The 14,437-nt window shown below is 40.2% G+C and overlaps 1 protein-coding gene across 1 annotated transcript; it reads right to left on the bottom strand.

Annotated features, from left to right (window-relative positions):
* Positions 1 to 5,772: 5,772 nt before the first annotated feature.
* On the bottom strand, positions 5,773 to 14,025 carry mrpl39 (mitochondrial ribosomal protein L39). Its single transcript, XM_084714146.1, has 10 exons — positions 13,844 to 14,025; positions 12,589 to 12,795; positions 12,316 to 12,455; positions 11,412 to 11,511; positions 10,956 to 11,023; positions 9,932 to 10,044; positions 9,715 to 9,780; positions 9,413 to 9,566; positions 8,819 to 8,866; positions 5,773 to 5,934 (listed from the first exon to the last, which is right to left on the bottom strand). The coding sequence occupies exons 1-10, from the start codon at positions 13,878 to 13,880 to the stop codon at positions 5,866 to 5,868; spliced, it is 1,002 nt and encodes a 333-aa protein (XP_084570272.1). The 5' UTR covers positions 13,881 to 14,025; the 3' UTR covers positions 5,773 to 5,865.
* Between the last annotated feature and the right edge of the window lie 412 nt (positions 14,026 to 14,437).

Consider the following 14,437-nt stretch of genomic DNA (forward strand, 5'->3'; position numbering starts at 1 on the left):
AGGTTTGTGGATCCTTGTATAAAGGTGCTGTGAATAAAAGAAAGGTCTTCATAAAGAAGAATTAAAAGCTTATAAGATGAAGGAAAGTCTTGACACTCTCTCAAGGCCAGAATCAGAAATGTATTCAGCACCTGATCTTTGTCTGGATATTATGAATACTGCAATTACTTATACTCTGCAAACAAATGTCTCTGTTGGAAAGCAGTATTACCATCAGAGACGCAAACTGTGGGTAAGTTTTTGAGCATTTGTGGGCTTGATTTTGTTTCCTATGGAGGGTGTGTCCGCGGGACATAAAATTCATCATCAGAGGTTTGCTCATAATTTTGTGACCATGAGGACTCGCCTGCGGACGCCAGTTTACTGCACACGTGTGGAACGCGTCCTCCAGAAAGTACATCTAATAGGCGTCTGCATACGTGAGTATAATCCAGCCCTTAGTCTATCCAGCTTTGAAATGAACTAACTTTTATATGACAGTATAAACTGGAGAATGTAAATAACGTGAATAAAGTAAATGCCTCTGAAGGGGTAAAACACTGGTGTGGAAACTGCATTAGGATATTTCATGTAGTACAGAGGAGTTTCAAGAATTTTTAATGTGCAAAACTGGGATGATAAACTGAGAAAAATACAAAACCTCATCATTTGCAGGTTGTTTTCTGCTTATAGTCACTTTTCTTCTTTTTTAGTAAAGTGACGGCTCTACTAGTCAGCACGGAGTCCGTTACCTACGCTTTGTGAATCGCCCGTATCAGAGGCATGTCAGTTATTCTCAGTTATTGGAACAGCCTTAGTGACCGGTTACTTTTCTTAGTAAGAGGCTCAGCGCTGATTATTGACATTAAGTTCAACTGATCGTTGCAGCCCCCAGTGAATTACTATTGATGAAGCCGGTGTTAACATTCAGCGCGTGACAAACACTCTCACTACTTTCAGCCAGTCCCTTTCTGATATAAAATTAAACGTGGGAACCTCTGGGGTGGATTCTCCGACCTCGAACTGCACCGGCTCTTTAGCATAAAACGGAGAACAGAAACACATTATAAATTCATTTCTAGGAATGCATTATTCCGGAGTGTTTTAGTAGCTATTCAAATTTAATCATGTTTGAGCAGCCGCGTCGAAAGCACAGCAGTCGTTCCTAAACATCTCTCGGGAATTCAGGGCACCGATTCAAACATCTCAATCGGTGCTGTTGGTGTGACTGGCTCTAAAGAACGAGGCATATGTCCTTGGGTGTGTCTCACACGTTGTCAGCGTGTGTGTTGGTGTGGGGGTAGCAGCAGCGGCGGCGGCGGCGGCGGTAGTAGGATGCTTGAGTGGGAGCAACAGCTGCACGCTGGTCAACTTTTCTGGCCAGAGGCTTTTCTCAATCTTCAGCCGTCTCTTGATGAAGGGTTTGGACTGTGATTAAATGTCAGCTTTCTTGGATAATCTGACCATAGAGGTGTTTTTTTGACACTACCTGTCTCCTGTCTTTTTTGTCCAAGGGCGCACACACTGTCACAGGCTCGAATGTCAAACACCGATCTGTAATTTACAGATGGGGGGAAGGGAAATGCTCAATTTGTCAAAATGTTATGTCTCGTTTCTTCAATCTGATCATCACTGTTTAACTATTTCTTTATGATAAGGAGTAAAAACTTTTAAAGAACCTTTTGTCTGTCTGTGCTCTGTCGAAGGACTACATTTTATCATCATGGGCGAGAAAGAAGACACTTAAGAAGTTTGATACTGATCACCTGAAGGCACCAGGAGGTCACGTACCGCACAAGCGAAGCCCACTTTTGTGTATGCAACTCACAATTATTTTCATAATGAATAGTAGATTTCTAGCTTAAATATACAGTCAATAAAAAAACGACATTTAGCTTTCAAGAAAAGCTGATGGCAGAGAATTTTGGGGATATTTGACCGAAGTAGTCCAAACAATTGCTGCAACTCTATTTAACTCTTTCTTTGATTTAATAAGGGGACCAAATTAGTTTTTTTTTTTTTTTTTTGGAGGCCAGTGTCCACATGAAAAGCTAAAAACCTTAGGTCTGTTTCCAATTAAAAGAGTAAAAATCTCCAAGAATCAAAGGTCAGAGGTTCTGGGTTCAATCCTCATTGGTGTCAGTGACTTCTAAAGACCAGGGTCTAAAGAAAAAAAGGTGGGGTGATAAGATTCGAACACAAGACCTCAGAGACCAAAGACGTCCCCTTAACACCTGCGCTATCGGGGCAGACGGTCAAGGTTTGGTTCTCCGAGGTTTTCACTTTTTTTCTTCAGACCCTGGTCTTTAAAAACTCAGACAACCTCAGAATCTCTCTTAAAATCACGGCAGGGTTTCTTCTGAGAACGATCCCACTTGTTCAGACATTTAAGTGTTGTTTCTCAGAGGTTTTCACTTTTTTCTTTGGACTCCGGCCTTCAAAAGTCACCGAGCTTCATAAGGATTGAACACACAACCTCAAGTTTTCCAACCTTTCCCTTACAGTCTGAGCTATTTGGTCAGGCAGCAAAGCTTAAGTTCTCTGAAGTTTTTACTTTTTTTCTTTTGACTTTGCCCTTCAAAAGTCACTGATCATACAACCGTCTTCTTAAAACCTGCCTTATTGGAGCAGATGGTTTAATACTGGTCCTTCGAGGTTTTCATGACGATGGAGATTTGCAGGGGGCCAATGGGAGGGGGGGTCTGAAACAGAACGCAGGAAAAATAAGTACAAATAAAATTCAAATAATAAATAAATTGTTTTGCTGTCAGGTATCAGCCTGTTTCTTCCAAATAATCCAATTATCATAATTTCTATCAATCTGCTGGAAAACAAACAAATTGAAATTGAACTATATGTATTATTGATTTCATGGTGAACTGTCAAAACTTTCAAAACTACTTTGTCTTTAATAGAAAAGAAAAAAAAGACACAGTGGTTCCCAAACTTGAATCCATTTTTTAAATCAGTTTTTTTTACATAATAATTAGGGGGTAGTGAACTTTTATTTTTTTTAGCAGAAAAAGTTTAGGAAACACTGAGGTAACAGACAAACATTCAGTGCAAATTTCCCAAAACCTTTCACATATTACTTTGTGTGGTTAATACTTTAAAGGAGCAACACGTAAGATATAACCACCTGTGGAAGGTAACTGCAAACAATTTATGTAATTTATATAAATGTTACCTCACCCCAGAGAAGACGTTCTCTCTGTTGGTCATGGTCCAAGATGGCCTCTGTTGAAGTGCGAGACAAAGAGGAACAGTTCATGTTATTTACGTGAACAACAACAACAAAACAGTTACTTCCTTCATTTTATAATAAATAATGATATTTTGACACATTTCAGTACAATGACAAAGCTGTTGAAATGTGTTTCCCTCATTTTATACTACTTTCCTTATTTGTGTGCTCTTGATTTTGCCAGGTTTTCGGAAGGAAAACAGTATTACACAGCAATTTCATTATTTTTCCATTAACTAAACTATATTTCTTTGAATAAAATGACTCAAAATGTTCATCTTATAATCACTATGCAATGAAAATGTATTTTCTTGGCTTTGAATTTGATCTCAGTGGCTTAAAAATCAGTTTAAGTTATTAGATCATAATATAACCACATAATAAGAATATTTTAGAACTGCTTAAGTATTGAGTTATTTTGAGGATAGTTGTTCACTAACATCAGGATTCAATCTTTTCTTTCAAACGGGCCCAGATCATCAACTCCCTTAGCTTCTTATCGTGCCGAGATATTCTGGCAACAGAACATTAACCTCGCCTCTGAAAGTCTAGCTTCACGTTTGTGTGAGAAATATTTTACTGAGGAGGGGGACAACTTGTCCCCTCCGTCCCCGATATCTTCAGATGTATATGCACCAACACTTCTTGCTGGGAAAACGTGCATTTGCATTAAGAATAAAGTTTTTATTTTAGTTTGCAATTGAGTAGCTGCATGTGTCCACGCTCTTCACAAGTCTAAGAAATAGATATGTGAGGAGAAAGTTAGTCATTTCTATTGCAGTGAAATATGAAATACAAAAGCCTGACAGAGTTGTATGTCGGCACTGCGAGAGAGAAAGGGCTCACAGCTACATTTTGATGCCTATTATGTGCTGATGGAGATAAATCTGTGCGACAGAGAACAGTTTTTACTTCTGATCTCCAAAAATCACTTTTATTTTCTCCTGAACATTTCAGTACAACAATGACAGATCAAAGTTTTCTAAGACTAGGTCAACAATTAGTATACAGCTGGTCAATGCTGTTCAAGTCAATTGTTCTTACAATTACAGTGTGTTAAAAGAGCCTTTTTCTCTCAGTCTCTCCAAAAAACGTGGACATACAGGCAACCAAGTCGTACGAGAGCCGATAAACAGCCTTGATTTAATAAAAAGATTCATCGAACCATTAATCTAACTAATAACTAACACTGGACAACATTAAATTAGCCTACTTTAGCAGTTAGTGGTGTAATGTTTTGGCTGGATATCAAGAAATATGACTAACAATTCCTCAGATTATAGTCTCCTTTTCAATTTGGGATGAAGCTAAACTGTGTTTCTGTACAAACCCTATATTTTTATTTATTTATTTATTAGTTTTATTTACTACACACATTTTAGTACCATAATTCTTATTTAGCTTTGACACATTACAGAGTTGAAATTAACAATTAAAAAATGTTAAATGTTTTCTAGAGATCGTGAGCTTTCTGAATAAATACCACACAAACAAAACATTTTTATTTCAATCAGATATCTGCTGAAGAAGCATGGACAGATTCAGCTACGTCTGCAAACTTGACATGAGGCAATCAATCAAAACAAGAAAAATGATGTAAAAATGATCATTACCTCTAATCACACAGATCACATCACAACTGCAATATCAGTCAAAATAGTCGCAATTAAATATTTTGAGGCTTTTAACACAGTTTTAAATTATTTGAAGTTGTAATATGATATGTTTCATACATATTAATCCTTAAAGAACATTTTTTACAGAGGTTTTTTTTGTTTTTTGTTTGTCCCAATTCTCAAGAATGTGTGCGGCAGCTCTCACATGAATCGTCAAGTATTAAAACTGAGGAGTGACGATGACTAAGTGTGACTATAATAAGCATAAACAGTTAAATAAAGAGCGAAGACAAGTGTCACAATTAATTACAACTTCTGGAGCTTCTATTAAGGTGCTTCATTGGAAAGTGGTCGCAAACACTTTTAGCCTGTGGTTCGGAGCGACGCGCGCCGATGATGCTCAGTGGCAGAGGTGTTGCTGGATGAGAGGAGGGCGATCTCTGGCAGGAACCGGGAGTGCTGTGTCTAATGTGTCAAAACGCCTGGAATCCTGGGAAAAAAAAAAAAAAAAAACAAGGGAAAGAGAAAACCGCCCCACGGCTCGGATCCTCGGGCTCGCTCACACTTTCTCACACTTGACTCCGAACACACTCTGAGGATCGAGGGCCACCTGTTTGACGAGTGACAGACGCAACAGCTGCACTGCTGCCTGACCTTCAGCCAACACACACACACACACACACACACTATGCTTTTGTTGTTAAGCAAACTGCTGACACACACACACACGCACGCAGGCTCACATCCACGCGTTTCCATTTTCACTCTCACTCCTACATGCAATCAGCTGAACAGTTATAACCCCCCTGGGAGGTGTTATAATCTTTTTTCAACGCACAAAGCTCAAGAAGGATGCTTGTGTTTTGTGCGATGACAGACGTCATGGAGGGAAACGGGTCCCGTCGATTTCCAGAAGAAAGAGATAGGTGGAAGTTTTTTTTTGTTTGTTTTTTTTTTTACACATTTATTGAACAGATGATACAGTCAGATACATGTCAAAGTGTGTATGTGTGTGTGTGTGGAAGGTTACACAGAGGTCGTCGCCGGAGGTGGAGTCAGAGAGGGAGGAGGAGCTGCTGCTGCTTCGACTTCAACCTGTGCAAAAACACCAAAAAAATAAATAAATAGCCATTATGATTGTCTGCAGAAACGACCTACAAATTTTAAAGGGACAAGATGTTTAGGTGGTGGTGGGGGGGCGTGGAGGCATCTGTTTGTAGCGTGGGTGGCCGTGTTTTGAGCGCCAGCTGGAGGCAGACGGGGGACAAGCTTCCCCACCGCCTGCAGCCGGCTCACAAAACGCGCCCGCCCACGCCTCGCCGCTTTTATAAATCCCCCCAGTTTCTGCTGAGTTCTGCACGGCAGAGGGAGGAAAAAAACAACACAAACCTTTATGACAGCCTTCAGTGAACTGAATCTGTATCTGTAGCTTATATATTTTAAGACTCCTGCACAGGTTTGCATTAGATTTTAAGGTGTTTGTCTGCCTGGATCTTTGCCTTTCAGGAGCAACACAACACAACATGAACTGTGTTGCTGCTTGCATTGGATTAGATGTTTCAATGTGGACAAACATTTTTTGTTTCAACATCCTGCACATAGATTAATCCAATCCAGCTGCACTGATATTCAACTGTTTTACATTTCTTGGACATTTTTCTTTCTCCTACTTATTAAGAAAAGAAAAACTTTGATTTGCTATGCTTACCATACTTTATACTCATGTTTTCCTTGTGCAGTGAGAGATTATTAGCTCTTTTTCTATGATAAAGTGGTTTACTTTAAGATAATCTGGCTAAACTGAGAGCTTGTTCACTACAGGCTCAGTTGGAGCGCGGTATGGCTTTGCTCCCAGATCTCTGCGAGTAGTTTGGAGAGGACAAAGTTAACTGAGCTGATGGAAACGATGGCTAAAACAACAAACATAAGGCGCAAATCGAAATGCAAATCTCTTTTACAAGAATGATATTTTTCTTTCACAAATTAGCTGCAAACTCATATACTGAACGAGAAAAACATTTTATGGCTCAGTGACTCGTCCAGAATGGCAGCACAGAGCAGTGAACACAGTCAGGAAATTACAAATACTTACTGTTATTTAGAATATTCACATGTCGTGCAATAAAATAAGATCTGAGACACACTAAAGCAGAGGTTTCCAAACTATCCTGTACTTTCTGTACAAACACACGGTCATAAAAATACCAGACATTTTTGGAACGTGGTGTTAGAGTCACTGATATGAAGGCTGTGTTTCCAGAGAAGTTTATCTTGGACAGCGGGACGGGACTGATAAGATTTTCTTACTAATACCATTATCAGTTCTGCATTTGTGATCAGTTTTCTATGTGGAAAAAAATAAGCCTACACAGATCTGTTAGATGACAAGAAGAGCAGATGAGAAAAACGAAAGAAGAGACTATTTGTTGAGAATCATTTTGGATTTCTTAATAGAATCTGCGAAACTGCAACGTTATTAAAATATGATTCAAATGTGCTGCTTGGTTGTGAAACATTTGCGTTGGGAGGGTAAAACACTCAGCATTCCTGGAATTTCTGTACGTGTTGAGCAAAAAAGATGTTTCACCATATCCTTTTACTTGAAACGATCATTTTACAGACATTACAACATGCAATGACTCCCTTGACATGTAAGTCAAGACATCTCTGCAGCATGACAACATTCAATTTAAACATCAAACTTTGACACATTTTGCCTTTAACAAATGTTGCAGCTTGACATGAGTTTGATGCAAGAGTTTTGCAGAGGGCAACTGTCAGAAAATCATGCTGACATCAATGAAAAGGAATTAATAAGCTCAGTATGTGCAGGACTTCAATGGATCAGAGTTGTGGTTTTATAGACAAAAGAAAATGTGGTCTTAAATGATCTCAGAAACATGTGGTTACTAATACTGAAAATACTGCGTCCTTCGGAGAGATTCTGGGCCCGTTTCAGTTTATGGCTCCTCCACTGATTAGCTGTGATTCTCTGTTAAGACACGGGACAGAAAGGACAGAGCGGCTGCCCTCTGAACAAATCATACACACAGACACACACAACCCAGCAAACATGAGCGCGTCAGGTGATAATATGAAACAGTGTCCTCTAAGATCATAAAACTGATGTCCTGCATCTCCTGCTGCAGCTCTGCATGCTAATCCTGCGCTTGTATAAAAAAAAAAACTCTGTGAAGACGTGATCCAAATATACTTTCCTTTTAATGTCCGTCCAACTCTGACGTCCGTGCTTTTGTCTTTAATAAAGTGCTGTTTCAATTCCCTGAATAACCCGATCTCTGTGAAAATAAAATGTAGGCCACAGAGCGCACTATGTCATCAGCTGCCAAATCAAGTGTGTCTATTAATGAGTACATCTTTTTTTTTTTTTTTTTATTACGCAATCAGTGATGCACAGAGAACGCCAGAAAGGCTGCAGCAAAATATATTTCGCCTAGATGGCTCCATCCAAAATTAACTCGCAGCCTAGTTTGAATTTGAAGAATTCATGCTTCTCTTTCAGAGCTGCAGCTGAAGTTGGTTATGCGCAGACGGGGCGGATTCAGCCGCATCAATCTGAGGCGTGCAATGTCTAGAATAAGAACTTTGAACCCGGAGAGATTTAAAAATACCTCCTCCTTGGATCTCGAGTTAGCGTCTGTGTGTTTGATGTCGAGTTCAGAGAACAGCAGTTTGTCCTTCGTGAGGAGGATGAGACCTGCTTCCTCCTACAGCCCACGCTGAGGCTCCTCTCTTGTTTTTGCCAAAATACGAATGCAAAGAAATAAAAATAGCCGGGTTAAATCCTATCCTCTGGCTACTCTGTGAAAAAGGAAGTGACGGCAGCGGCCAGGGAGCGAGCTGGCTGAATGTGGACCGAGTGTCCGGCATCCAGACCAGAGCTGCAGCTTTGATGTCGCTGCTGCTGCTGCTGGACGAGTGTGTGAGGCTAGAAAACCAAGATATTCGTTGTTCTTACCAGTTTCTCAGCCCGCTGCCTCAGTTTCCTCCAGACTGTGTGGTGAGCCTGCAGAGAGGAAGAAAACGTGACTGGCAGGCACGTGCAGACACCGATAAAAGTGCTTTTTTTTCTGCGCTATTATCCAGGACAAGCTTTGATATTAGAAGAACAATGAAACGTCATACAGGTCTGTTCCATGGCAACAACGGTTTTATTAATAATCTCGAGGGGAAACCGCTGCGGACTGCTGAAGAATCAGGGTTTTAAAATAAATTGCCTTTTTTTTGGTGACACTGAAACCTGAAACTGCTGAGACTGATTTTCACCTTTAAATTGGACTATTTGTTGATGTATTTCAAATAACATACAAACCACAAAAACTGCAAAAATGGATGCAGAGCTTCAGTTTTTTCCCTTCTCAAAAATTGAGCCTAACTTTGTAGAGTTATTTAGCTCCCATCCAGGCTTTAAAGCTGGGAACAGCTACTCTGAAAGAAAGTAATGTCAGATGTCCCCGTGGAGCTGAAGAGGTCGAGTAAAAAATTCAAACAGTCTGACACACACAGTATCTAAGTGCTGTTATGTCACCACGTTCCACACAGACGTCCGTACCTGCAGCTGCAGAGGCAGCGACAGGCCCTGCGCCCGGCGGTGGAGGCCCCGGGGACCCTGCCCCAGGCTGTGGAGGGCCGTCACCTCGTACTGGGAGCACAGGCCCGTCCTCGCCACCAGGGGGCCTGCAGTCAGCAGCACATGATCACCACATCTACAGCAAAAAACACAGAAAAAAGTAAATGAGACCGGGAGATGTAAAAAATATTTTCCCTCCTTTAGATATCTACAATGTGAGATGTGTAAAACATTTGATTTAAAAGTAAAGAGGATTTTATTAACACAGGTGTGTCTTTTATCACCTGTAGAGCATCACTGTGCCTTTGGGATTTTGTGCTGCCTTCTGTTCCACCTCTTCCTGTTTGTACCTGGGAGAAAAAGAGAAAAGGTTAAACAACAGGAGAAATAGTTTATGAGTATACAGAGGAAGAAGGAAATAAAGAGACAGAGGAAGGTATGAAGTGAGAAAAAAACAGCTTCTTTCAAGAGTATCAGTTGTTAGAGCAGGAGTCCGTCTACCTGCTGTGTGAGAAGACCTCCATCGCCACAGAGGGCACCACCTCCAGAGGCTCCCAGGCCAGGTTCTGGTGGATCAGCTGCTGGGCCCCTCGGGTCAGAGACCGCAACGACTCCTGGAGAGAAAAAAAAAACAGCCATAACATTTTATAAATTCAGCCCACGGCTCTTAATCATTCCTCCCTTGCTGGTGACAAATAGAGGTGAGAATAAAAATTTACATCACCAGCCGTCTCTCTCACACACATACATGTGTTTAAATAAAGACTACAATTTATAGAACAGACTTTAAACACTCAACAAGACTACTATTTCTATTTTTTATTATTATTTTATTTTACTAAAAAAATCCTGCAACTACTAGAATTCTTTTCAACCAACGCGTCTATAACTGACTGTAGCGTCTGTCATTTGTGAAGGACACTCTGAAGTCTACAGCAGGTGAGTATTTGATACTTAAAAGATGGATTTTGGGTGGAAGATCACTTGTCAGCTGAAGATTGTCAGTTGTTGTTGTTTTTGGATTATCCCTTTGTTTCATCCTCTTCACTCAAAATTCAAGGGGTCGTGAGCAGAGCAGTCAGATTCAGTCAGGGGCTCATTGTACGATAATTAAAACACAATTCTTAGTTTCCGGTGATTCTACACTCATGAAAACATGTTACATTTCATTTCTGGAAATAGAGCCCCCTAAATCTTACACACTGGACCAAGTTCAGACCCATATTGTGGCGACTAAATACCTAAAATGTGATATCAGTTTGTGTTTTCAAATTACTTGCATTTTAATCCAATATATTTTTTTCATGTAAGTATTTTCTATTTTATTATAGGTATTTGTTTTTGTAACAAGATACTTTCTGGTGGATTTGTGTCCGTCTCTGCTGACCTCTAATGGTTAAAAGGTATTATTCACCGTGTTCAATACCAGAAAATGTTTGCTCAGAAAGTAGATGCAAGCATGAAGCTTGTAATGACGAAAGAGGCTTAAATGTACTTTTGACCACACACACACACACAAACACACCTCAGAGGGAGACCACGAGTCCAGCTGAGGGTCGAGGGCCACATCACAGCAGAAGGCCCCTGAAGTCACTGCAGGAAAACACAAAAACTGTTAACAAAAATACTTGCAAATAGTGTTTTAACTGAAATGAAGTGTCCTTTTCTTTGAAGTTACCTGTGTATATTTGTATGCGAGCGTGTGTGTGTGTGTGTGTGTGTGTGTGTGTGTGTGTGTGTGTGTGTGTATTCTGGCAAGTTGTACTGTAGTTCAGAAGGTCAACATAATGTTTTACATAGTTTTAGTCTGTCCTCTTTGAATATGTTCCATGTTTCTGTTCTGGCATTAGAAATTTGCAGTGGCTAAAAATGCTACGATGCACTGAATGCATAATTGTTGCGCAACTCTGTATAATCGATCTGTTGCTGTTAAATGAAGATTAAATGAAATGAAATGAGACATAAAGAGGAGCTTGTGTACCTGGCACCTCTGGTGTGTTCAGCAGCTCCACAGCAAAGTCGTCCTTGAACGCAGTCTCCAGCACCTGGCCGAGCAAAGCAGCGCAGGAACGCCAGTACGCCTGAGGAGAAGCCAGACGACACGCTCAACGTCCAAAAATCATTTCATAATGTTGCTTATTGATTTTCTTATGGCCGTTTAACATTTTGTGTAATCGGCGTGTATATTTCACACATCATAGGGGATTCACAGCGTATGAATTTATGGTGCAGATGGTGTCTTTAACACCTTCAGTTGGAGTCATACATGTATGGATATAGATAAAGTGCCACATACCAGTCCAGACTGATATATTTTACTCTCTCTGCCAAGTACTTTTCCTCACCTCTCACTTTGCTGTACACAGTCATGACTTTGACAAGACTTTCCTTCACTAAGTCAGAGCATTTTATTACCCAAAAAAAATGCAATTTTGGTCAGTTATTGTTCACTGTAATTGCACACGGGCTGCAAAGACATCCTGTCTAAAAGCCAACTGGGTTTGGACTGAAATTAGGGCTGGAACGACTAATCAATCGAAAGAAAATTTTGTTGTCAACTGTTTTGCTGATTGATTAAACAGTTTAGCTGGTTCCAACTTCATAAATGTCAGCTATGATAGTAAATTTTGCTGAGCATTTTTCACGGTTGTTTAAAGTTTTATGAACGAATCTATTCATTTATTAATTTGTGAAAATAATCAGCTGATCAGTTGATAAAGAAAATAATTGTGAGTTAGAGCCCTTTTTACACAGAAGACTGAATTTTGTCTCCCATGTCTTATACTAGAAACACACAGGACAAGGTCTATATGGTACCTGTGTACAGGAGAACAATTACAGCAACCAACAACACTCAGTGAAGCTAGATTTTGTTGTTAAAGTACCTGGTTGACCAGCGTTGGGTCACTGTCTTTAAATGTGAGCAGAGTGAGGGAGCAGGAGTGGGTGAGGGGCTGGTGGAGAGGCCACAGTTCACCGTCCACCAGGGCCAGTACTGAGTTATTCACATGATGCTCTGTCAGGTCTGAGGGAGACACAGAGCAGTACTCAGTGAAATACACAGCAACACATTATTAATTAATGCAATTAAAGTTCTTAAATTTCTCTCAGGTTGTTTGCTTTACAACTTATCTTGCATCCACAGTCCCTTTACTCACGTCTGGCGCAGCTCAGTGGCGTGGACATTCCTTTGTTCATGACGAGCAGTGTCCCGTCCAGCCCAGGGCCCTGCATGGACACCTCGATCTTCTCGATTCGAGGGTACAGAGCTCTCTGCCTCGCCTGCTCTCTGGAGAAGACGGCGTTGCGCTGGCTGCGGACCTCAGCGGCCGGTGGACGTACAGCTGCTGCGGCAGACGCAAAGCCTGGAGGGGAAGAAGACGGAAGGACGGATGGATTCAAGGAGAAAAGATGGATGCAAAGGAGAGCAGAAGATGCACTTGTCACTAAACCTGTACAGGCCTACCTATGTTGAATTTTTTTTTTTGGGGGGGGGGGGACAAGTTTTCAACACGAGTTTTCAAATTTACAACCCTCTATTAGGATTGATTTTCATGCACAGCTTGAATATCTTGCTTTTACCAAAAAAAACAAAAAACAAAGTAAGGTTAATTTCTCATTTCTCATGGTTGTCATTATTTATTTTTTATTTATTTTTGTTTTCATGCACCATATTTTAAAATTTCTATGCTACTTTTGTTGTTGTCATCAGCTCTCCTGTAATGTGTTGCATATTCTTTTGTGCCTGACATCATATTTATAATTTTTGTTGAATAAAATTGGGGAAAAAATGGAGTAGATGGTTAGATTTATATTACGGATAATGCAGGCTCAAGTGTTTTTTAGAGCTTGACATATATTAAGTAAATGTCAGGATATGTACTCGCTTTAATTGTGTAATACATGTCTGAACATATAATTTAATAATTCTATAACTCTGGTTTGGCCTAAGGTCATGCTCGTGATAATATGGGAGGTCAAACTGAGGCTTTTAAATAGTTTTACAGTGTTATAAAGTAGCTTTTTCACAGCAGCCGTTTTGGCATGAAGTATTGAGGTAAACACAGATGTTGCTAATGACAAATTAATGAACAAATAATTAAAGCCCCGTTATGTTCAGGCTGTGAAAAAAAAGTGTCTTAGAGCTGCTTACTAACTGTTAACACAGCCGACATTAACATGTCACAGGTGTAACTAATTAATAACGGCCCTAATATCGTGTACCTAGACGAAAAAACTCGTTTAAAAACATTTAATGCCGCAAGACTATCCTAAATGTTGTTAATAATACTCCTGCTATGTCAAGTCAAAATATCTGCTGTCTATTTATCCAGACTCAGCTAACTTACAACCTGACATTTTATTCTAGCTAGCTCACATGCTAACGGCTGACGTAAGCTAACGGTTACTTACGTCGCTGGAGAACTTGACACACGGTCCTGGTCGCCATTTTGAAGAATATTTCTACAGTTATATATAATAAATACTAAAACATATACCGAAGGGCAGACAGACAAACGTCTGTTACTTGCGGCTCTGGATGAAGGACGCCATGCCTGTTTCGTGTGCAGCGAATATTTAGGTCCGGGTAGGAACTTGAGTCAGTAACTGGAAAGTTCCACGTGACCTGAAGGGCGAGGTGCTATTCCGGTTTGTGACAGCAGGTGTCGCCGTTGGTAGTCATTTCAGTCAGGCTTATGTAAAGGAAACTCTGCAATAATTATTGTATTCTGCAGACAGAGAGAAGAAAAACTTATATATCAGCACCATTTTAACAAGACAGTCCCTGAGAACATTATAAATGTCTTTTTTGATATTCCTTTAGGCGCCTGTATTAAAATTTTGATATATGTGGCGCCCATTAACAATTTATTTCTATATTACCTCAGTCTCTGTCTCCAAAGTGTTAAGAGACTGGTGTTGTTATGCTGATTGGATGAAATCCAAAGTTATGATCTTGGCTCCAAAGTCTCACATGTCCCCCAATCTCATCCTCTAATGGACTCT

This window comes from Lutjanus erythropterus, chromosome 24 (genome assembly GCF_056507025.1).
Source record: "Lutjanus erythropterus isolate fLutEry1 chromosome 24, fLutEry1.hap2, whole genome shotgun sequence".
NCBI classification, from domain to species: domain Eukaryota; kingdom Metazoa; phylum Chordata; class Actinopteri; order Lutjaniformes; family Lutjanidae; genus Lutjanus; species Lutjanus erythropterus.